This window comes from Phoenix dactylifera, chromosome 17 (assembly GCF_009389715.1).
Source record: "Phoenix dactylifera cultivar Barhee BC4 chromosome 17, palm_55x_up_171113_PBpolish2nd_filt_p, whole genome shotgun sequence".
In the NCBI taxonomy this organism is placed as follows: Eukaryota; Viridiplantae; Streptophyta; class Magnoliopsida; order Arecales; family Arecaceae; genus Phoenix; species Phoenix dactylifera.
The window spans coordinates 5,801,439-5,825,739 of NC_052408.1; the positions used below are offsets into that span (position 1 = coordinate 5,801,439).

The window sequence follows — 24,301 nt, forward strand, 5'->3', positions numbered from 1 at the left end:
ACACTAAATCCCCCTCTCCAAGCATTTCACTGTTACCCGCCTGTGTGTAAATGACTGCTCGCCCATCTGCTGATTGATATTTAGCTCCAGTTGTCTAAAATGGGTAGGATGCAGGTTAAGCCTGTTTTGCACCCAGAAAATGACCGTGGCTGATCAACCTGACGCCTGTGTTTAGTTGGCAATCCACTCCAATGGCTTTTCAATTGAGCACAAGCTCATTGCCATTATATATAGAGTATAACAAGTTATCTCTTCAACAATCATTTTAAATTATTTGGAACTTAAGATTCAGACTTGAGCATGGCTGAGCAGTTGAAAATGAGCCATTCACGAAAACCTTGTTCAAATGGTGCACCGAATCTCTTGGTCATTTTGGCTGATCAAACTTTCTGGTGTTGAGGGAATTCAGTGGCCTGGATTAGCTTCCAAATTACAACGTAGACTAGTTTCTGGTGAGAATTAAACCCAAATCTTCCATCATCACCTGAACTGTGGTTTTCGAAGAGTCAGGCCAAGTTATTGAGTGCACGTCGTGATTTGATTGTGTTAAGTTGGTACCATGTCTACCTTCAGCTCGATCCGACTTCAAAGGTAGCCAAGTAATGACGCATTCAAACACATTGAACCCAGCCACAAACTAGACTCAATTCTCCATCAGTAATACTAAAGTTTATCTTCCGAATCTCACCTAATGTGATACGCCAACTTTTTAAAGGAGCCAATCTGTCCAAAGCCAACATTCCTAAGACTTCCAAAAACTACTTGCAAGTCAAATATTTTAGATCATGGAATCATCTTATCCTCCCATAATTATACCATAACGTGACTGCAAGTTTGTTTCTTTGCAATGAAGGAAAACAAAAACAAAAGAAAGAGAGAAGATAGTGAAGAACATTACTTGGTCAGTATAAAAACTTGGCATTCTCCCCCACCAAAGGCCTGCTTTCCCTTGCCTATCATGGCTCTCTCCCTGATGAGAAGAAGAACACAAGCATCCCGCCCGGTCATGGAGAAGCAAACTCTCTCAACGACAAAGCCAAGGGGGTGTCTTCAAATTCCCACCACCTTCTTTCTGTTTATCCTCCTCTCCTTCTGGTGCTACTCCTTGCTAGTGACCAACTCCTTCCACCTCTGTGTCTCCTCCCGGAAAGTCCACCATTACTGCATCTCTGGCGGCGCCAATCCCCGCTTCGATTTACTTGAAGTACTGGACTCCCTCAACATCCCCACCAACCGAAACCGTACCATTATCCACAACCAAGCCGGTGGCAATCGGAAGGACGAGATAGCCAATGCCGTCAAGGTGGTTGAAGAACAAGTGCAAGAACAGCGCTCCTGGGCATCGAAAGGCATGCATGTCGAAACCCAAAGATCATGCGATAATCGGGGTATCTTCGTCTACGATCTCCCCTCAAAGTTCAATAGAGATCTCATGGCACAATGCCGAGATCTTCTCCCATGGACCGACCTCTGCGAGTACTTCGCCAACGACGCCATGGGGCAGCCGATGCCTCAGCTCGGCAAGGGTTGGTATCAAACGCATCAGTATTCTCTCGAGCCCATCTTCCATTCGAGGATCTTAAACCACCCTTGCAGGGTTCATGACTACAACAATGCCAAGCTCTTCTACGTTCCCTTCTATGGAGGCCTCAGCATCCTCAGGTGGCACTTCAAGAACGTGTCGAGCGACGTCAAGGACATGCTCGGCGTCGAGCTCGTCAAGTGGCTCGAGGACCAGCCACCATGGACCCGGAGCTCCGGCAAGGACCACATGTTTGTGCTTGGAAAGATCTCGTGGGACTTCCGGCGTAACGGGCACAACGCATGGGGGAGCAACTTCTTGTCGCTGGACGCCATGCAAGCCCCATACAAGTTCTTGATCGAGCGCCAGCCATGGGAGCCGAATGAAATCGGCATCCCCCACCCGACGTACTTTCACCCGCACGACGACACCGACATTGCTGCATGGCAGAGGAGAATCATCAGCTCGTGGCGGCGGAGCCTCGTGAGTTTTGCGGGGGCGGCACGGCCGGAGGCCGCGGAGAGCATCAGGTCGGTGCTTATAGGACAGTGCGTGTCGAGAAGCGACCACTGTAGGTTTCTTGATTGCGCAACTGGTTCATGCTTGAGACTGGATCGAAGCGGTCGTGTCGCTGTTCATGGAGTCGGAATTCTGCCTGCAGCCGCCGGGGGACAGCCCGACGAGGAAGTCGGTGTTTGACAGCTTGGCGTCTGGTTGCATTCCGGTTCTGTTCAGCCGGTACACGGCGTACTATCAGTACACATGGCACTTGCCGGAGAACCACCGGAAGTACTCGGTGTTCATTGATGAGGAGGAGGTGAGAGAAGGGAAGGTGGACGTGATAGAGAAGTTGAAGGAGGTCTCCTTGGAGGAGAGACATGAGATGAGGAGGTTTATAGTGTATGAGCTCATGCCGGGCTTGGTTTATGGGGACTCAAATGCGAACTTTGAGAAGTTCCGTGATGCGTTTGACATTGTCCTGGATAACTTGGTCGATAGGGTTACTACGAGGTCACGATAGTATAGTTGGCTTTTCATTTAATTTTATTATTTCTTTTTTGGGTCAAAGAAATTACATACAAGGAGAAGAGGGCTTAGCTTGTCCATGTGTTCAAGCTTTTGGTCATATGAATATAATTGGGTTTTGAGGAAGATATGGATATTATTTAATTATCTAAAATTTTGTGACTTTAAAGTGAAGTCGGCAAGCAATTTGCGGATTTCATGTAAAAATTATAAAATTGTGGTTGGACCTCTATTTCTTTCGAAACAGAAAAAGCAGGTCGGCCGAGGCAAAATATTATATGTAATAAATCAGATATACTCTCATAATCCTAGGGCTTTTCATAGTCGCTCATACGTAGTAGGTCCTTTACCGACTCCCATCCCCACCTATTCTTATTTTCAATTTCAAGCTGCGCATCTACGAGGAGATGAGAGTTCTCAGACCGTTCGTTTGGCCGATCCCCATTCACGCACCAGAAGATTTCCTCGTCACCGCAACGACCAGCGAGAGAGTCAAGGAAACCAACAAATAATTGCTCCTGCTCCTCCTCCTCAACCGAGCATTGTTTCACTTTCCCATCTTCTTCCATCCCCGCCGCCATCTTACTCTCCCAAAAATTATTAGATTTTCGTAGTCATAAACCATGCTCGATTGGATCTTCCTCTTCCTCACCATCTCTCTATGCTTAGCCTCTAGATTACTCCTCTCCAAACAATGGAACACCTCGAAAAAGAGGCAAACCCCCCTACCCCCGGGCCCAAGATATAGTCTCATCCTGAGCCCCATGTTCTGGCTCCGTCGTTCCCTCTCCGGCCTCGAATCCATCCTCCGCTTCCTCCACACCAAGTACGGCCCCATCCTCACCGTCCGCATCATCTCCCGCCCGGCCATCTTCGTCGCCGACCGCGACCTCACCCACCAGGCCCTCATCCAGGCCGGCGCCGCCTTTGCCGACCGCCGGGACGACACCGAGGCCACCCGCCTCCTCAACAGCAACCGCCACAACATCAGCTCCGCCCCCTACGGCCCCCTCTGGCGCCTCCTCCGCCGCAACCTCGCCGCCGAGATCCTCCACCCCTCCCGCGTCAGGCTCTTCGCCCCCGCCCGCCGCTGGGTCCTCAGCATACTCGTTACCAACCTCAAAGCCAAGGCCGAGACAGGGGACGGGGTGGTGGTGGTCATGGAGGGCTTCCAGTACGCCATGTTCTGCTTGCTGGTGTTCATGTGCTTCGGCGAGAGATTGGACGAGAAGGCCATCAGAGACATCGAAGCCATCCAGAGGCTTCTGCTCTCGTCCTTCATTAAATTCAACGTCTTCTCTTTTCTTCCCACGATTACGAAGCTCGTGTTCAGAGAGAGGTGGAATTTACTCTTAGCTATCCGCCAGAAACAAGAAGAAATCTTCATCCCTTTGATAAGGGCGCGAAAGGGCCGGAAGCAGCAGCCCGGCGACGGCGACGGCGAAGGCGAGGACGACGGCCACGGAAGCTTTGTCTACTCGTATGTAGATTCTCTTCTTGGTCTGCAGCATCCTGAGGATGGAGGGAGGAGGCTTAGCGAGGGTGAGATCGTGAGCCTCTGCTCTGAGTTCTTGAACGCGGGTACCGACACGACGGCGACGGCGTTGCAGTGGATCATGGCGAACCTTGTGAAGCACCAGGAGATGCAGGCGAAGTTATTGGAAGAAATTGAGGGGGTGGTGGGGAGCGACGTAGAGGAGATCAAGGAGGATGACCTGCAGAAGATGCCGTATTTGAAAGCAGTGATCATGGAAGGGCTGCGGCGGCACCCGCCGGCCCACTTCGTGCTGCCGCACACGGTGACGGAGGACTTGACTTTGAATGGATATTTGATACCGAGAGGCGCTTCGGTTAATTTTACGGTGGCGGAGATGGGTTGGGATGGAAAGGTGTGGGAGGAGCCCATGGAATTTAAGCCGGAGAGGTTCTTGGCCGGCGGGTCGGGTGAGGGGGTGGACATAACGGGAAGCAGGGAGATCAAGATGATGCCGTTTGGGGTGGGGAGAAGGATGTGCCCCGGGCTCGGGCTGGCGATGCTTCACCTCGAGTACTTTGTGGCCAATTTGGTGAGGGAATTCGAGTGGAAGGCAGTAGATGGAGAAGCGGTGGATTTGTCTGAGAATTTCGAGTTCACGGTTGTAATGAAGAATCCTCTTCGTGCTCGAATCTTGTCCCGGAGGACTCTCGAATCTTTTCACGATACACTTAAACGGTGAATGCTGAGCGTCTCAGATCTCACAGTTCCAAATAAATTCTAGAAAGCCTGTGCCTAGCCATGTTGCATGGGTCTCCATGGATCCTTGATGGTATGTATCTAATCTTGGAAGATTGTATTATGCTTGATGGGACGAGACGCGCTCTTAATGAACATTGTACCCTCTTTATATTTTAATGAACATTGTACCTTTTTTATATTTTAATAAACATTGTACTTCATGGGACCCTCCCTCTCCTCTGCATAGAGAGAGAATTCTTCTCGGTTGAAACGGAAAAGCTGGCGTATTTTTTTTTTTATACAGCGACTCACGAGCACGAGTGCATGCAATAAAACAGGAAAGGTTGGTACACCATATGATCTTTATGATCCAAGCTTGAGCCGATTTGGCTATTAGGTTTGAGTTGAGGGTCGACCTCAAGTAACAAAATACTTAGCTCGTAAAATTTAAAAATTTAATTAAATATAAATATTTATAATAATATTTTTTATTTTATTTATAATATAAATATTATTAATTAATAATTTAATATAATATTTGGATATTTTTTACCCTGATTCAATTTCTAACTTTTAACTATAAATTTTCTTAAATTATGACCAATAATCGAATTCGAACTTGAACTCGAGCATGAATAAAATGGTTCGGTTAATATCTGAATCGAGTTGAGGCGAGTCGAATCAATCTTGAGTATGTTTTTTTAATTAAGTCATGATCAAGTTTAAATATTAAAACTCAATTGATCTTAAGTCAAATTTCAAATCTGAATATTTTGAGTTAAATTGCCCATGTCGACTAACGAACCCTATAGCACAATGTCATTGGGGGTTTTGAATTAAATTGCCTATATTGACTAACGAACACTATAGCACAATCTTATTGGGGCGGACAATGAAAATGCCAAAGTTTAGAGTAAAAAAAATTAAATAATATTTTTTGATTAGTTTTTATAGATAAGGTTATAGGTTGCTACGATAGTTCTTTGTATCCCTTGATGGAGAGAGATTCATTTATTTAATTTCTTCCTCTTCTTGCGCTTAGCCTTGTCTCCACGTCGACCTTCACCAAAAACGGTCACAGGCTGCGAAGCTAAGCACTTGCGTCACCCACCCATTATTTTGTCTGGGTGAAAAGATGCATAACGACCAAGAAACTTGATGTCCAATTATTTTACGAGCACAAAGTGGGAGATACAGAGCACAAACTAATTATAGGACTTTTCTTCGTGTGGACCAAAATAAACAGGTAGATGTTTCAATCAATCTCACAGGAGATCAATCCTTTCTCCTGAAGGATCCAGTAACCTCATCATCCCATATTAATTGGGATTAGATTAAATGCCAATAAAATGGAGCTTCTTTATGTTGATACCCAACTTGAATTGCAGACTTTTTAATTGCTTGTGTTAGAAAATATAAAATATATAAGTAAATCTATCTTATTTTATCAATTTAAGTTTTTAGAATAAGTGGTGATCCCAACATGGTATTAGAGCAGAGGTTTTGAGTTCGAACCCTCTCTCCCCACTCTTTAACCCAGTTATTAAAAATTTCATATGTTGGGCTCATCTCTTAAAAAAAAAAATCTGTTGCGAAACTAGTGCAAGCCCCCAAAGTACCAATATATATATATATATATATATATATATATATATATATATATATATATATATTATATTTTACATATCTTTTTCTGATTTCTATGGATACATTATCACTTCATAGTATAATAAATCCTTTATCACCAAAAAAGAAAAGAAAAAGATAGTAATAGGAGATAGAACTCGATGCATCAGATCACGAAATGCATCTGCAAGGAGATGAGAGTTCTCAAACGGTCCATTTGGCCGATCCCAACCCACGCACCAGAAGACCCAAAGAAACCCACAAATAATTGATCCTTTTCCTCTTCTTCAACAGAACGTTGTTTCACTTCCCATCTTCTTCCATCCCCACCGCCATCTTACTCTCCCAAAAATTATTAGATTTTCGTAGTCATAAACCATGCTCGATTGGATCTTCCTCTTCCTCACCATCTCTCTATGCTTAGCCTCTAGATTACTCCTCTCCAAACTATCGAACACTTCGAAAAAGAAGCAAACCCTACCCCCGGGCCCAAGATATATTCCCATCCTCAGCCCCATCCTCTGGCTCCGTCGTTCCCTCTTCGACCTCGAGCCCATCCTCCGCTCCCTCCACACCAAGTACGGCCCCATCCTCACCGTCCGCATCACCTCCCGCCCGGCCATCTTCGTCGCCGACCGCGACCTCGCCCACCAGGCCCTCATCCAGACCGGCGCCGCTTTCGCCGACCGCCTCGCCGCCACCGAGGCCAGCCGCCTCCTCAACAGCAACCGCCACAACATCAGCTCCGCCCCCTACGGCCCCCTCTGGCGCCTCCTCCGCCGCAACCTCGCCGCCGAGATCCTCCATCCCTCCCGCGTCAAGCTCTTCGCCCCCGCCCGCCGCTGGGTCCTCGACATACTCGTTACCAACCTCAAAGCCAAGGCCGAGACAGGGGACGGGGTGGTGGTGGTCATGGAGTGCTTCCAGTACGCCATGTTCTGCTTGCTGGTGTTCATGTGCTTCGGCGAGAGATTGGACGAGAAGGCCATCAGAGACATCGAAGCCATCCAGAGGCTTCTGCTCTCGTCCTTCATTAAATTCAACGTCTTCTCTTTTCTTCCCACGATTACGAAGCTCGTGTTCAGAGAGAGGTGGAATTTACTCTTAGCTATCCGCCAGAAACAAGAAGAAATCTTCATCCCTTTGATAAGGGCACGAAAGGGCCGGAAGCAGCAGCCCGGCGACGGCGACGGCGACGGAAGCTTTGTTTACTCGTACGTAGATTCTCTTCTTGGCCTGCAGCATCCTGAGGATGGAGGGAGGAGGCTAAGCGAGGGTGAGATCGTGAGCCTCTGCTCTGAGTTCTTGAGCGCGGGTACCGACACGACGGCGACGGCGTTGCAGTGGATCATGGCGAACCTTGTGAAGCACCAAGAGATACAAGCGAAGTTATTGGAAGAAATTGAGGGGGTGGTGGGGAGCGACGGAGAGGAGATCAAGGAGGATGACCTGCAGAAGATGCCGTATTTGAAAGCAGTGATCATGGAAGGGCTGCGGCGGCACCCGCCGGGCCACTTCGTGCTGCCGCACACGGTGACGGAGGACGTGACTTTGAATGGACATTTGATACCGAGAGGCGCGGCGGTTAATTTTACGGTGGCGGAGATGGGTTGGGATGGAAAGGTGTGGGAGGAGCCCATGGAATTTAAGCCGGAGAGGTTCTTGGCCGGCGGGTCGGCTGAGGGGGTGGACATAACGGGAAGCAGGGAGATCAAGATGATGCCTTTTGGGGTGGGTAGAAGGATATGCCCGGGGCTCGGGCTGGCGATGCTTCACCTCGAGTACTTTGTGGCCAATTTGGTGAGGGAATTCGAGTGGAAGGCAGTAGATGGAGAAGAGGTTGATTTGTCTGAGAAGCTCGAGTTCACGGTTGTAATGAAGAATCCTCTCCGTGCTCGAATCTTGTCACGGTACACGTAACGGTGAATGCTGAGCGTCTGGGATCTCACTGTTCGATATAAATTCTAGAAAGGCTGTTCCTAGTCACGATGCATGGTTCTCCAAGGGATCCTTGTTCGTATGTATCTAGTGTTGTGGTTGATGGGACGAGGCACACGTTATTAATGAATATTGTACCCTTTTTATACTATAATGAACATTGTACTTTCTGGGAGATTTTTTTTTTTTTTTTTGGCTAAAACGGGCATTTCATACTACACGGGTACGAATACACCCAGCAGAATCTGCAAACAAAAGGCCCCGGAAAGCACCGGGCAAGTCATCCCCACCAACCCATAGGGTGCTTCCCAAGTGGCTCGCAACATACGCCGCCATCCAGTCAGCCGCCCCGTTTGCCTCACGATATGTATGCATAGCCTGAAAAAGAAATCCCTCCCTCAGCATCAACCATATATCACAGAGTAGAGGATGGACCCCTCGATCTCTGAGAGAGCCCCTTCGAACCCAGCTGATCACCGTGGCCGAGTCACCCTCCAGGAGGATGGAGCTCGCCTGAAGTACGTGTCGTGCATACCGTAATCCCATCCAAGCCGCCCGTAGCTCTGCCCCTGGGACCGAGATGTCAAAGATCTGACAACCCCCTGCCGCCACCATGCTGGAGCTCGGACCCCTGATAACAAACCCTGCTCCTCCCCTCCTGCCTCCGTCCAGGACCGAGCCATCAAATTGACCTTGAGGAAGCTAGGGGGTGGGGGCTCCTAGGTGAAAAACACCGTGTGATGGGCTGCCGAAGCAGCATGGGGGCCCCAGGTGTCCCTAACTGTCAAAGGTCTATGATCCGGACCTGCATGAAGGATCTCTGCTGCCTGTGCCCGCGCCCGCTCCACCACAAAATGTGGGGACAGGCTAGGCTCACCAAAAACTCGGGCGTTCCTGGCCATCCATACCTGGTAAGCTATGCAGGACGCCCTAATAGCCACAGAACGCATCTGGTGTGAGCCGGACCAACTCCGGACCCCCTCCAGAAAATAATCCCTCCGGCTCCACGCTACCTCCGAAATCCCAGACAATCTCCAAGCCCTCCTCGCCCAGACACAATGAAATAGAGCGTGGTCCAACGACTCATCAACCTCACAATACTGGCACAAAGGAGGAATGCTAACTCCCCGTTGGCTCAGTGCCAAGCTCGTCGGCAGCCGGTCCCAGGCTACCTTCCAGAGGAATAATGCAACCCTCTGGTGTAACCCAACCCTCCATACCCAGCCACAGTCCATACCCAGCTCCGACTCCTGTTGAATAGCCCGAGAAACATCACCAACCCTGACGCTGGCCGAACAAGTGGTGCTCCATACCCTAACATCTGGCCCTGCTGATCCCGGGACGGGAAGAGCCCGTACCCGCTCTGCTAAGTGCTCCTCAAATAACTGATCCAGCCTGTCATCATCCCACTCTGCCTCCCCAGACATGAAGAGGTCGTACACTCGGAGTCCAGCAGTCTCCTCACCACTGATCATCGTCGGCCACAGCCTCAGCGGAAGTGCATCCACCCAAGGGTCCTCCATCACATCAATGCTCCGTCCATCGCCAATCAACCACCTAGTATGTGCCAAAGCCAGCGCCATATACCTCCCAACCTCCCGCTACATGAAAGACGCCCTTCGGCCGCCTACCACCTGGCATATTGAGCCCGCCCGCCCATATCTCGCTATCATGACCTGACTCCAGAATCCATGTGGCTCCAAAACAAACTGCACTGCTCGTCGCGCCAAGAGTGCCTCACGCCTCACCAAAAGAGACTGCACCCCCAAGCCACCCTCAATCAGAGGAAGGCGACCTCTCTCCCAGGCCACCAAATGTACCCCGTGACCCCTTCCAGAGGAGCCCCACAGGAAACTATGCATACTCCGCTCTATCCCCGCCAGCACCGTCTTCGGCACAATAGTATGGGCCATAATGTAAACATGCATAGAGCAGAGGACAGACCCGACCAACGTCAACCTGCCCATCATAGAGAGTGATGAGGCTCTCCAACCCTCGAGCCTGCTCCGCACTCTCTGCACCAAAGAGGAACACTCAGCTATCCACAGCCTCCTCCCTATGATGGAAACTCCCAGATAGTCCAGTGCCCCCTCCTGCTCCCGCATCTCCAATATCCCCCTAATCTCCCGTCTGACTCTCCGCTCCGTGCTCGGATTGAAGTGAATGAATGACTTCTGGCAATTGATCCTCTGTCCAGATGCCGCACAATACTCCATCAATACCCTCATAAGGGCTCGCGCGTCCCTCGCCCTCGCCCTGGCTAGTAGCAGACAGTCATCTGCAAAAAGGAGGTGAGAAATAGGACGAGCACCCGGGGCTGGGCTGTAAGCAGCCAACTCCCGGTTCTCGCTTGCTACATGTAAAGCACGGGATAGTGCATCAGAACAGATGATGAACAGGAAGGGGGATAGCGGGCATCCTTGGCGAAGCCCTAAAGTAGCCCGAAAGAAGGGTGAAGGCGTACCATTGACCAAGATGGAGAACCTAGGCCCCTGCACACAGCCTGAAATCCAGTCAATCCAAGTCTGATGGAAGCCAAAGCTCTCTAATGCCCATCTAAAAAGGTCCCATCGAATCCGGTCATAAGCTCGCTCCATGTCCAGCTTTACTGCCATCAAACATCGCCTCCTCGGGGCCCGCTGTAAGTCTCCCATCATCTCCTGAGCTAGCAAAATATTATCTGATATACTCCTCCCTCCCACAAACGCACCTTGCTCCTGGCTGATAATACTAGGCATCAAAGTCCTCATCCTCCCAGCCATAATACTTGCCACTATCTTGTACAAAGTAGTACACAAACTAATAGGCCGGTAGTGGCCCGGCTCCGACGCATCCTGACGCTTTGGGATCAGAGTGATATAAGTAGCCTGCCAGCCGTCTGCCATCACCGCCCTACTAAAATATAGCTGCACTGCCTCCACCACTGACCTCCGAATGATGCTCCAATATCTCCGGAAGAAGAGGGGCGGGAATCCATCCGGTCCAGGAGCCTTATCCTCCGCTAAGGCCCATACCACCTCCTGCACTTCTTTATCTGACACTGGCTGAATCAATGCTTCATTATCCACCTCCTCAATCCTAACTGTAGGCCTAGGGAGCTGACCAAGCACACGAGGCCCCCCCACCTCCGTCCATCTAGATCTGAAGAAGTCGAACATCACTTGCCTCACTGTCGAGTCCTCCTCCACCCTCTGACTCGCCCCAACTCTCAGAGATCGTATCATGTTCCTTTGCCTCCTGATGATTGTCGATCGATGAAAGAAGCTAGTATTCCGATCTCCCTCCTTGACCCACTGTGCTCTCGATTTCTGTCTCCAAAAAATCTCCTGCTGATACAGTAGCGAGTGATGAGAGGACAAGTGACGTCGTAGGTCTGCCATCTCGACCTCCTCCAGCTCCCCGTCTCGGTCCTCCCACCCCTGGAGATCCATAATCAACCCCTCTACCTCCTCTAATCTCCGGAAGATGTTGCCCACAACCTCCCGGTTCCATCTACGAAGGCGACGTTTAGTAAGCTCTAATCTGCGTGACACCCTCTGCATGGCATCTCCCTGCACTGGCATGCCCCAGGCCCCCCTAACTACTTCCCAAAACTGGGGGTATGACAGCCACAGCTTCTCGAATCAGAATGGGCTATGGTGGCTGGAGCTCGAAACTGTAGAAATGGGACTCTCCTTCACCTCCGCATAGAGAGAGAATTCTTCACTGTTGAAACGGGAAGGCACCGCTGGTATATTTTTTTTTTGGTAAATGCGACATTTATATAGCTCTAACTTGAGTACATCCTGCCCAGTCACGAGAAAGTAAAAAGTACAAAGAAGAGGGTATATCTCCTATAGATGTCCATAGGAAATCTCCGGAGTGCCGAGCGACGAAGGAGGCGACACAGTCTGCTGCCCTGTTCGCCTCCCGAAACACATGTACTGCCTGCAACCCACCCATCTCTTGAACCAGCCTGCGGATCTCTCTGATAAGAGGATGGCCATCCCCATATCTATCCACACCTCGGATCCAGTCAATCACCACAGAAGAGTCCCCCTCGAGATACACCCTCTCGGCTCCAAGGGTCCTCCTCGCATATGTCAGCCCCTCCCTTGCAGCCCGAAGCTCTACCCCTACAACAGTAATCCCAGGAGTGCGCCGGCCTCCAGCTGCTACTAGTCTGCCAAAAGAATCTCTGATCACGAATCTGATACCTCCAGATACACCATCCACCGACATACCACCATCGAAATTCACTTTGAGATGACCAAGGAGTGGGGGCACCCAAGAAACAAGGGCGAACCTGAGCGCTATAACAGCGGAAAGAGTGCCCCAGATGTCTCTGGCCATCTCAGAAGAGAACAACGTGGTAGTTGCGGTGACCTCCCTCGCCTGCAATACAGCTCTCTCCACCACCAGCCTTGGAGGCGACCACCTGCCCTCAAATATGCTAGCATTCCTGTCCAACATTCAAGAGAAAATCCTAGAAAAATAAGCCTCATTCAATTGCTTCATCTTAAGAGCCAAAAGGAAGTGGTTGAGCAGTTTCAAAGAGTCATCGATAGCTCCGCCAATCCTTGTGAAGTGAAGCAAGCTTGATAAAGAAGAGAATAGCTACTTCAAAGCGATAAACATTCTCTAAACTCTTCTTTGTAGTTTATAATTGCCTTATTAGCTCTTTTAGGAGCTTTCATTCTTTACTTATTACTCTTGTTGTAAGGTTTGTTGGTAAGCACGTAAAATCAACATTGTAGGTTGTTGGTAAGCCCGTAAAACCAACGTGGGTTATTGGTAAGCCCGTAAAACCAACGTGGGTTGTTGGTAAGCCCGTAAAACCAACGTAGGTTGTTGGTAAGCCCGTAAAACCAACGTAGGTTGTTGGTGAACCTGTAAAACCAATTGTGAAGGTTCGTTGGTGAGCCCGTAAAACCAACATAGGTTTTTGGTGATCCCGGAAAACCAAAGTGTAAAGGTTTTTGGATTGTGAGCCCGGAAAACAATCCAACTGTAATCCGAGGGATTATAGTGAATTCCCAAGGAGAGGCTTGGGGAGCGGACGTAGGTGCTTGGAGTGCACCGAACCACTATACATTGTCTTGTTTGTGTTGTGCTTGTTCTTGTATTTATTCTTACTTTATATTTGATTTTTGCTCTAGGGTAAGTTCCCTCAAGTAACTTAAGAAAGCTTCTACAGCTCTTAACAAGAAAACTTTTAAAGCATCAAAAATTTAGAAAAACCCATTTCACCCCCCCTCTTAGGTTGTCACCTTGGGCAACAGAGGCCTTGAACCTCTTTACCCCAATATCATCGAGACCATATTTGCTATCTAGGATATCCTAGAGTTCTTGCCACTCTTGGCTGTGTAATCAATGCCATACAGCCTTCCAGAAATGGAACCTAGGATTCTATGGATGCAATGATAGTCTATCTCATTATGTGTCCTAGAGGGTGTGCTGGTGGAGGCAGAAGATTCAGTTTGGGGGTAGGATAAATCCCGATTTGGGTTTGAGTTTTGGCAAGTAGCAGGTCGTGAAGTAGTTGGGTTGGACCCGTTATCAACTTCAGTAGTGCTCTAACTTATAGCTGAGATCAACCCCAACCCTAATGTGGTAAGCCCAAACCGCATTTGGTTCTGCCATCTTCTAAAGTTATGGTCATCAAATTTTTCTGATTTGGTACTAAAGTGATCACTAGTGTTAGAGGCCATAGTTTCAAGATTATAGAGAAAGGATTGAATAAAAGCAAAAAATTTATGTCAAAAGATTGCACTAAAATTTGTATTGAATTTTGAATGTCTAGTTGATATATCCAAAAAATAATAGCCAGATCATCTTCAGATCGGTGATGGAGTACTAGGCTCACTTAAGTACCAGCCTTTCTTAGGCACGTATGCATTTTTGACAAGCTTTTCTTTGACACTTAGTTAGGTGATATATTGCTAACATTCCAAAGAAGTATTTATTTATTTTTTTATTAGTAATGTATAATTCAGTAAATCATTTTAAAAAGGTAACAATTTGTTTAACCTCCAAGAGATTTATCTTACCTCCATTTGGACTCCTCAAGGGTTAATTTTCAGATCTCATTCAAAAGAAAAATTTTAAAATTGGTTAATACATAATAATTCATTTATTGAATTGACTTATTAGATCTCAATCAATTATTCTAATAAGATAATAAATCATATAATTCATTGAATTAACATTTTAGATCTCAATTACAATAATTGATTTACTACCATAAAATTAGTAATCAATTATTCTAATAAGGTAATAAATCTTATAATTCATTAAATTGACATTTTAGATCAAATTACAATAATTGATTTGCTGGCACAAATTTAGTAATCAATTATTCTAATAAGGTAATAAATCTTATAATTTATTGAATTGACATTTTAGATCCCGATTACAATAATTGATTTGCTACTACAAAATTAGTAATCAATTATTCTAATAAAGTAATAATTCTTATAATTCATTGAATTGACATTTTAGATCTCAATTACAATAATTAATTTACTATTATAGAATTAGTAATCAAATATTCTAATAAGGTAATAAATCTTATAATTCAAAAATTGATATTTTATATCTCAATTAAAATAATTGATTTGCTAGCACAAAATTAGTAATCAATTATTCTAATAAGGCAATAAATCAATTCTAATATATAATTTATTGAATTAATATATTAGATTTTAATTACAATAATTATCTAACTAGCACTTAATTAACTAAATCTACTTGTAATCATTGCATCATTTTGATTATTTTGATGAGCGGCAACACAACTACAAATATGTTGCACCACTTAAAATAAACTTTCATTAGTTCTTTTCTTTATTGTCAATTTTGGTTATTATGTTTTCTTTTTCGATTTTGTTGTACCATGAATATAAAAGGATTAAGTACAAAGTTGTCTAGGTCTTGGGTGTACTTTCAGATTTTTCAAGCAAAATGGTGGTAAGATTTCTGAAATAGGCTATTTTTAATTCTTATAGTTTAGTTCTATTTTAGTTTCATATTCCTGAAATAGGCTATTTTTAATTATTCGCGCACATCAGCGGATCAGTCTTATATATATATTTTAATGTGAGCTATTTAAGATTTCTGACCGACTGTATATTCTTTATTTCATAACATACAAATAAGTCAGTATCGCTGGCCGGGCCGCTAACCCTAAATCGATGGTGTCAAGAGCCAAAGCTACAAGGCAAGGTCGTTCTCATGGCCGACCAAAGAGGTGATTTCACTGTCCTGAGCAAGAACAGAAGGCAAGAAGTCATCTAAAAAATATTTTTTTTAAGAAACCAATAGGCACAGAGTGCCTACGAAAATTTTATTAAGATTAAAATAACCATCTAGAAGCTCAAATGAATCCAAATACATAAAATAAAGTTATTTTTAATATAATTTTTGGCCGGTAGAGCTTAAGATCCTTATGATATAAGCTTGACCTAATTTTATTATTATCGAGTTCGAATCAAGCTTGGTTGGGTCGATCTCAAACAGCAAAATATTTGACTTGCAAAATTACTAGCCTAATCAAATATTATTATAAATAATAATATTTTATTTTACTTATAATATAAATATTATTAATTTAATATTTTAAACATAATATTTGTATTTTTTAATTTGATCTAATTTGTAATTTTTAACTATATTTTTTAAATTATGGCTGAGGATTGAATTCGAGCATGAACTCCAGCATGAGCATGGCTTGATTAATGTCCGAGTTGGAATGATTTTGGATTTTTTTTTTTTTTACCAAATCGAAACAAGGTGACATTAAAGTTCAATTGATTCTAAGCTAAATTTTAAATTTAGGTATTTTGAATTAAATTGGACATGAGTATCTGGCTATGGGACTCGGCTGGACTGGACTGGACTGGACTAGGTCTCATCCGGGGCAGCATTTTTATGGTTAAAAAAAAACATGCCACGTCTTCTGAATTACAAACCACGCAAGCCAACACCAAGACAAGGCAAGGATGGGATATCTGCCTGTCAGTAAGTAATGGTGGCTGCAGCCGGAGGTTCACTTCCTTCCCACAGACCGCCGCTGCCAGAGCCTACGCCAAGGTAGCGTTAACAATGGAAGATTGGGTGTTCTTTCTCCTCAGTATCACCCTCTGCATAGCTCTCAAAATCCTTCTCTCCAAACTAGCAAATACTACCCACAAGAAGCCAAACCTTCCCCCAGGCCCAAGATTTATACCAATCCTCAGTCCTCTCCAATGGTTCCGGCTGACTCTCTTCGACATCGAGCCTGTCCTCCGATCCCTCCGCACCAAGTACGGCCCCATTTTCACCCTCCACTTCACCTCCAGCCCGACCATCTTCATCGCGGACCGCAAACTCGCCCACCAGGCCCTCGTCCAGGCCGGCGCCGCCTTCGCCGACCGCCCCCCCGCCACCGAGTCCGGCCGCCTCCTCAGCAGCAACCGCCACAACATCAGCTCCGCCCCCTACGGCCCCCTTTGGCGCCTCCTCCGACGCAACCTCAACGCCGAGATCATCCACCCCTCCCGCCTCAAGCTCTTTGCCCCCGTCCGTCGCTGGGTCCTCCGAATACTCGTCAGCAAGCTCAAAGCCGAGGCCGAGGCCGGCGGTGGAGTGGTGGCGGTCATGGAGAGCTTCCGGTACGCCATATTCCGCCTGCTGTTCCTCATGTGCTTTGGCGAGAAATTGGACGAGAAGGCCACCGATGACATCCAAGCCACCATGAGACATTTACTCTCGTCCCTGGCGAAGTTCAACGTCTTTGCCTTCCTTCCCAAAGTCACCAAGATTGTTTTCCGAGAAAGATGGAATTTGCTGCTAGTGCTGCACAAGAGGCGAGAGGAACAGTTCGTCCCTCTGATAAGAGCACGCAGAGAGCGGAAGCAGCAGCAGCAGCAGCACGGGGAAGGCAGCTTTGCTTACGCATACGTTGATTCCCTTCTTGATCTACGACTCCCCGAGGAGGGAGGGCGGCAGCTCAGTGAGTGTGAGCTAGTGAGCCTCTGCTCGGAGTTCTTGGCAGGAGGCACAGACACCACCACCACAGCCTTGCAGTGGATCATGGCGAACCTCGTGAAGCACCCAGGCGCACAAAAAAAGTTATGGGAAGAGATTGAAGCGACGGTGGGGAGCGACGCAGAGGAGATTGTGGAAGAGGACTTGCAGAGGATGCCGTATCTTAAGGCAGTGATCTTGGAAGGGCTGAGGCGGCACCCACCGGCCCACTTCGTGGTGCCTCACGCGGTCACGGAAGACGTGACCTTGAACGGGTATTTGATACCGAAGGGGGCGGCGATTAATGTTACAACCGCGGAGATTGGTTGGGATGGGAAGGTGTGGGAGGAGCCGATGGAGTTCAAGCCGGAGAGATTCTTGGCCGGGGGTTCAGGGGAGGGGGTGGATATAACCGGGAGCAAGGAGATCAAGATGATGCCTTTTGGGGTGGGGAGGAGGATATGCCCGGGGCTCGGGCTGGCGATGCTACATCTTGAATACTTCGTGGCCAATTTGGTCAGAGATTTCGAATGGAAGGCTGTGGAAGGAGAAGTGGACCTTTCTGAGAAGCTCGATCTCACTGTTGTCATGAAGAATCCTCTTCGAGCTCGAATCCTTCCGAGAAGAAATGAGTGAAATCAATCTTGCCTTTCGTTCATGTTAACAAGGTGAGATAGAGACGAAGTGTTGCAAGCTATTCTGTTATATTATATGCAGGGCTCTTTTGTTTTGAATAAAATTATATGCAGGGACTTGATCGAATAGCTGAGTACATTGTTAATAGATAGATGATTGGAGTAATCAGGAGCAAGGCCACCTCTCTGTGTCTCAACTCCAAGACCTACATTTTTTTTCTACAAATTTCCAAAGATTATTTTTTTTAATATTAAGTTTGAGAGAAGGAAGCAGCGGATAACGATATTCCTTGCTCCTCGCACATACAACACCATTCTGCAGGAAAGTGAGTTCAGAAGAAGATCGGAGAATTAGATTCCAGTAACATCCATTCGTAATGACTATCTTTAATGGCAAACGTTGCACAGTACAAATCCGATTCTTGTTAGATACCTTAGCTGTGAGTTTGGCAATTCAAGTTTTCTGGATTTTAAGAAATCCTGTTTGAAGAGAACTCATGTTTATGCTGCAGCAAGTCTGTAAAAAGAAAAGTAGGCAAGGTCTGTCTGAGAACTTTAAAGTTCAACAACAGATCCATCGTGCAATCACCGAACAGGCAACGGTGCCATTTGGAGCAATTGATACTTTTAATAAAAGAATTCTAGTATTAAATTTTGTAAAATTAATTTAAAGAAACAAAGGTACTGCTGTTGAAATATTCTAAAGTTCCTGCACCATAGCTTTTCGAAAACTTATAATTGATCAGACATAGAAACCAAACTAACTCTTAATCCTTCGATACATATCCTATAACACAATTTGTGCTACTTCTCACTATCTGAAAAAGACAAAAAAAAAAAAAGCCAACAACTTAGTAAATTACCTCTAAACTTTTAGTTGGATCTAATATTTCATGGAGAGCTTTTAATATACCATATTCCGCTTGCTGCTCCTCATATGCTTCAATTAGAAAATAAACGCGAAGGTCATTGAAGATATCGAAGTCACCTAGTGACATCTCCTTGCCTTCTATCAAGTTCATCATAGTCACCCATATACCTTCATCTCCGGGCCAAAGAAAAGTATGTGGTTGAAGTTTGATTTAAACTAATGAGAGGTGAAAGAGACGTAAATTATAATATCATGCTTTCTTATCCCGAGGATGACTTTTGATGATGCCTGATGCCTTAAAAATGTAAAAATTCTTTGCTGGGAATTCGATATAGTGAATAAACTTGAACTTGCTTAGGCCCCGTTTGCAGGAGTTGTTGGAAGTAGAAGTTTTATAAAAAATTATTTGCTATTTAATAACTACATTTTTAAAGTATTGTGGCACTTTAATATGTGTTTGGTAAACAAACTGAAAAAATACTTTTGGTATGATAAAATGAGCATAAAAGATACTGCAAAGTATTATACAACAGAAAATAATAAAATATAATATATATTAATACATAAATATACGATATAATATAATATTACTATATGTAATATAATATTATTATAATATAGTACTATAACATTATATACGATAGCATAATAATTTAATATAATATTAAATTATTTAACATAACATATCAATGTATTATGATATAATATAATATAATATTATATTTATAATATAATATAATAATAAAAATATAAAATATTATAATTATTAGTATAAATTAATTTTCTTTAATATAACATAATATTAAATTATTTAACGTAACATATTAATGTATTATGATATAATGTAATATAATATTATATTTATAGTATGATACAATAATAAAGGTATAAAATATCATAATTATTAATGTAAATTATTTTTTCAGGATTATAAAGGGACATTTGTGTAATTGTTATATTTAATTACGAATGTTTTGATAAAAAAAGGCTTTCTGACGAGGCCTAAAAGTGCTTTTTTGGAAAGCTCCAAAATGAAGCTTCTCCCAAAAAGCTATTTTTGGCTTTTTGAAAAAGCTAAAACAGTTTTTCGAAATTTTTACCAAACATCCTTTTTTTTATCGAAAAGTACCTTTGGATGGTCAGAAAGTGCTTTTTGGCCCTTTAAAAGTTCCACCAAACAGGGCTTAAGGGAGCTATTGGCAGTAGAGCTTTTGAAAGTAGAGCTATTGAAAGTAGAGTTTTCTGAAGTAGAGCTTTTATAAAAAGTTGTTTACTGTTTGGTAAATACATTTCTAAAGTGTTGTGATACTTTAACATACCTTTGGTAAACAAACTGAGAAATTACTTTTATACGACAAAATTACCATAAAGAATATTGCATAGTATTATATAATAGAGCATAATAAAATATTATATATATTAATATATGAATATATGATTTTGTATAATATTACTGTAATGTAATATAATATTTTTATAATATAGTAATATAACATTGTATACTATAGCATAATAATTTAATATAATATTAAATTATTTAACATAATATATCAATGTGTTCTGATATAATATAATATATATAATATTATATTTATAGTATAATACAATAATAGCGTACAAAATATTATAATTATTATCATATATTAATTTTTCATAATATAATATAATATAATATTATTTAACATAGCATATTAATGTATTATGATATAATGTAATATAATATTATATTTATAGTTTAATACAATAATAGGAAATAAGAATATCTTTTTTTGTATAGAAGGGAGTCTGATCTATGGTTAGGGTTCTTTGTTAGGGCTCTAGCATATTTTTTGATTTATAAAGAAATAAAGTATGTAATTATTATATTTTGTTATAAATATTTTGATTAAAAAACAACATGCACGTGAAAATCAGCACCCACATGAGGAAGAAAAGAACCCCAATGGGAAGGATTTTTTTTTTGTTCTCTATACTTCTGTGTTCTCGGCTTGAGAGAGGCACCCTACCACGTGAATTACTTTGGGAAGAGAAAACACTATAACCCCTCTGATCTCCCCACGTAAAGAAACAACACGGCAACCGAAATATTTTTTTTTTTTATTTCCTGATGTTCTGATACCAGTTGTTGCGCAAAACATAAGGTTCAAATGGCGAACAGAACAATACATAGAATTGAAAGAGAAAGTAGAAGAAGAATTGAACACAGAGATTTTACATGGTTCGGCAATGTGCCTACGTCCACGGGAGCAAAATGGCTGTAATTTCACTATCTTTCAAAATAACAAAGATTACAAAATATTTATAGTTAAACTCTCGCCTCAGAGTCCCAACCCCTATCAGCATCCCTACTAGAATAAAATACTACATAATTGCCTCAAAGATAAACAAATTCCATCGCTTAGCTTCGTTCTATTCCGTTAGAATATTAGTATACTACTCAAATAAGAATAACTCACGGGTCACTTACTCTAACAATTAGCTCTTTTTTTTATTGTCAATTTTGGTTATTATGTTTTCTTTTTCGATTTTGTTGTGACATGGATATAAAAGGATTAAGTACAAAATTGTCTAAGTCTTGGGTGTATTTTCTGATTTTTCAAGCAAAATGGTGGAAAATGCCGCCTCATTTCGTTAAAAATGAAATGAGCTGGAGTAGGAAAAACATACATCTATGAAAAGAGATGGAAAAAATAGAGAAAGAAGAAAAAATACAGCAGAGAGAGAGATAGGAAGCTCGGGCCCCTCGCTTGAGCATTTCAAGTTCATTTGGGGTGTTTTTTATAAATTAGTTATAGTTTAGTTTCGTATTTCTGAAATAGGCTTTTTTTTTTTTGGGTACAAACAATTTTTAGTTCTTTACGCACATCAGCGGATCAGCCTCACATTTTCTTTTTTAATGCAAGCTATTTGAGATTTCTGACCGAGCATATGTTCTTTCCTTCATAACATGCAAATAAGTCAATATCACTAGCCGGCCGCTAACCCAAAATCGATGGAGTCAAAAGCCATAGCTACAAGACAAGGTCGTTCTCATGGCTGATCAAAGAGGTGATTTTGCCGTCCCCAACAAGAATAGAAGGCAAGAAGTCATCTAGAAGATATTTTTTTAAGAAACCAATAGGCATAGAGTGCCTAAGAAAATTATATTAAGATTTTTAAATTATGATAAAGAATTGAATTTGAGCTTGAACTCAAGCACCAATATGGCTCGATTAATATTCGAGTCGAATCAATTTTAAATATATATTTTTACTAGGTGGAACCGAAGTTGGATATTAAAGCTTAATTGATTTTGAGTTAAGTTTTAAATTTAGGTATTTTGAATTAAATTGGACATGAGTCCCCGGCTATTGGACTCGGCTGGACTAGGTCTCATCCGGGGCAGCATTTTTATGGTTAAAAAAAAACATGCCACGTCTTCTGAATTACAAACCACGCAAGCCAACGCCAAGACAAGGCAAGGATGGGATATCAGCCTGTCAATAAGTAATGGTGGCTGCAGCCGGAGGTTCCCTTCCTTCCCACAGACCGCCGCTGCCAGAGCCTACGCCAAGGTAGCGTTAACAATGGAAGATTGGGTGTTCTTTCTCCTCAGTATCACCCTCTGCATAGCTCTCAAAATCCTTCTCTCCAAACTAGCAAATACTACCCACAAGAAGCCAAACCTTCCCCCAGGCCCAAGATTTATACCAATCCTGATCAGTCCTCTCCAATGGTTCCGGCTGACTCTCTTCGACATCGAGCCTGTCCTCCGATCCCTCCGCACCAAGTACGGCCCCATTTTCACCCTCCACTTCACCTCCAGCCCGACCATCTTCATCGCGGACCGCAAACTCGCCCACCAGGCCCTCGTCCAGGCCGGCGCCGCCTTCGCCGACCGCCCCCCCGCCACCGAGTCCGGCCGCCTCCTCAGCAGCAACCGCCACAACATCAGCTCCGCCCCCTACGGCTCCCTTTGGCGCCTCCTCCGACGCAACCTCAACGCCGAGATCATCCACCCCTCCCGCCTCAAGCTCTTCGCCCCCGTCCGTCGCTGGGTCCTCCGAATACTCGTCAGCAAGCTCAAAGCCGAGGCCGAGGCCGGCGGTGGAGTGGTGGTGGTCATGGAGAGCTTCCGGTACGCCATATTCCGCCTGCTGTTCCTCATGTGCTTTGGCGAGAAATTGGACGAGAAGGCCACCGATGACATCCAAGCCACCATGAGACATTTGCTCTCGTCCCTGGCCAAGTTCAACGTCTTTGCCTTCCTTCCCAAAGTCACCAAGATTGTTTTCCGAGAAAGATGGAATTTGCTGCTAGTACTGCACAAGAGGCGAGAGGAACAGTTCGTCCCTCTGATAAGAGCACGCAGAGAGCGGAAGCAGCAGCAGCAGCACGGGGAAGGCAGCTTTGCTTACGCATACGTTGATTCCCTTCTTGATCTACGACTCCCCGAGGAGGGAGGGCGGCAGCTCAGTGAGTGTGAGCTAGTGAGCCTCTGCTCGGAGTTCTTGGGAGCAGGCACAGACACCACCACCACAGCCTTGCAGTGGATCATGGCGAACCTCGTGAAGCACCCAGACGTACAAAGAAAGTTATTGGAAGAGATTGAAGCGACGATGGGGAGCGACGCAGTGGAGATTGTGGAAGAGGACTTGCAGAGGATGCCGTATCTTAAGGCAGTGATCTTGGAAGGGCTGAGGCGGCACCCACCGGCCCACTTCGTGGTGCCTCACGCGGTCACGGAAGACGTGACCCTGAACGGGTATTTGATACCGAAGGGGGCGGCGATTAATGTTACAACCGCGGAGATGGGGTGGGATGGGAAGGTGTGGGAGGAGCCGATGGAGTTCAAGCCGGAGAGATTCTTGGCCGGGGGTTCAGGGGAGGGGGTGGATATAACCGGGAGCAAGGAGATCAAGATGATGCCTTTTGGGGTGGGGAGGAGGATATGCCCGGGGCTCGGGCTGGCGATGCTACATCTTGAATACTTCGTGGCCAATTTGGTCAGAGATTTCGAATGGAAGGCTGTGGAAGGAGAAGTGGACCTTTCTGAGAAGCTCGATCTCACTGTTGTCATGAAGAATCCTCTTCGAGCTCGAATGCTTCCGAGATGAAATAAGTGAAATCAATCTTGCCTTTCGTTCATGTTAACAAGGTGAGATAGAGACGAAGTGTTGCAAGCTCTTCTGTTATATCATATGCTGGGCTCTTTTGTTTTGAATAAAATTTTATGCAGGGACTTGAACGAATAGCTGAGTACATTCTCAATAGATAGATGATTGGAGTAATCAGGAGGAAGGCCACCTCTCTGCGTCTCAACTCCAAGACCTACATTTTTTTTCTACAAATTTTCAAAGATTATTTTTTTTAATATTAAGTTTGAGAAAAGGAAGCAGCGGATAACGATATTCCTTGCTCCTCGCACATACAACACCATTCTGCAGGAAAGTGAGTTCAGAAGAAGATCGGAGAATTAGATTCCAGTAACATCCATTCGTAAT

General features: G+C 44.5%; 5 protein-coding genes across 5 annotated transcripts; all 5 read left to right on the forward strand.

The window, feature by feature from the left end:
* The first annotated feature begins 958 nt into the window (after positions 1-958).
* Positions 959-2,743, forward strand: LOC103712478 (xyloglucan-specific galacturonosyltransferase 1-like). The gene is given in 2 exon segments (XM_008799008.3): positions 959-2,131; positions 2,133-2,743. Coding segments are annotated over 2 exon segments (1,584 nt in total). The 3' UTR covers positions 2,544-2,743.
* Positions 2,744-2,962: 219 nt separating this feature from the next.
* On the forward strand, positions 2,963-4,989 carry LOC120104177 (cytochrome P450 89A2-like). The gene has a single exon (XM_039114804.1). The coding sequence runs from the start codon at positions 3,172-3,174 to the stop codon at positions 4,762-4,764; it is 1,593 nt and encodes a 530-aa protein (XP_038970732.1). The 5' UTR covers positions 2,963-3,171; the 3' UTR covers positions 4,765-4,989.
* Positions 4,990-6,447: 1,458 nt separating this feature from the next.
* LOC103712479 (cytochrome P450 89A2-like) lies at positions 6,448-8,499 on the forward strand. The gene has a single exon (XM_017844119.3). The coding sequence runs from the start codon at positions 6,768-6,770 to the stop codon at positions 8,307-8,309; it is 1,542 nt and encodes a 513-aa protein (XP_017699608.2). The 5' UTR covers positions 6,448-6,767; the 3' UTR covers positions 8,310-8,499.
* A 7,796-nt stretch (positions 8,500-16,295) lies between these two features.
* Positions 16,296-18,074, forward strand: LOC103712439 (cytochrome P450 89A2-like). Its single transcript, XM_008798959.4, has one exon. It carries the CDS (start codon positions 16,410-16,412, stop codon positions 17,946-17,948), a length of 1,539 nt encoding a protein of 512 aa, XP_008797181.2. The 5' UTR covers positions 16,296-16,409; the 3' UTR covers positions 17,949-18,074.
* Positions 18,075-22,259: 4,185 nt separating this feature from the next.
* Positions 22,260-24,049, forward strand: LOC120104178 (cytochrome P450 89A2-like). Its single transcript, XM_039114805.1, has one exon. It carries the CDS (start codon positions 22,385-22,387, stop codon positions 23,912-23,914), a length of 1,530 nt encoding a protein of 509 aa, XP_038970733.1. The 5' UTR covers positions 22,260-22,384; the 3' UTR covers positions 23,915-24,049.
* The last annotated feature ends 252 nt before the right edge of the window (positions 24,050-24,301 follow it).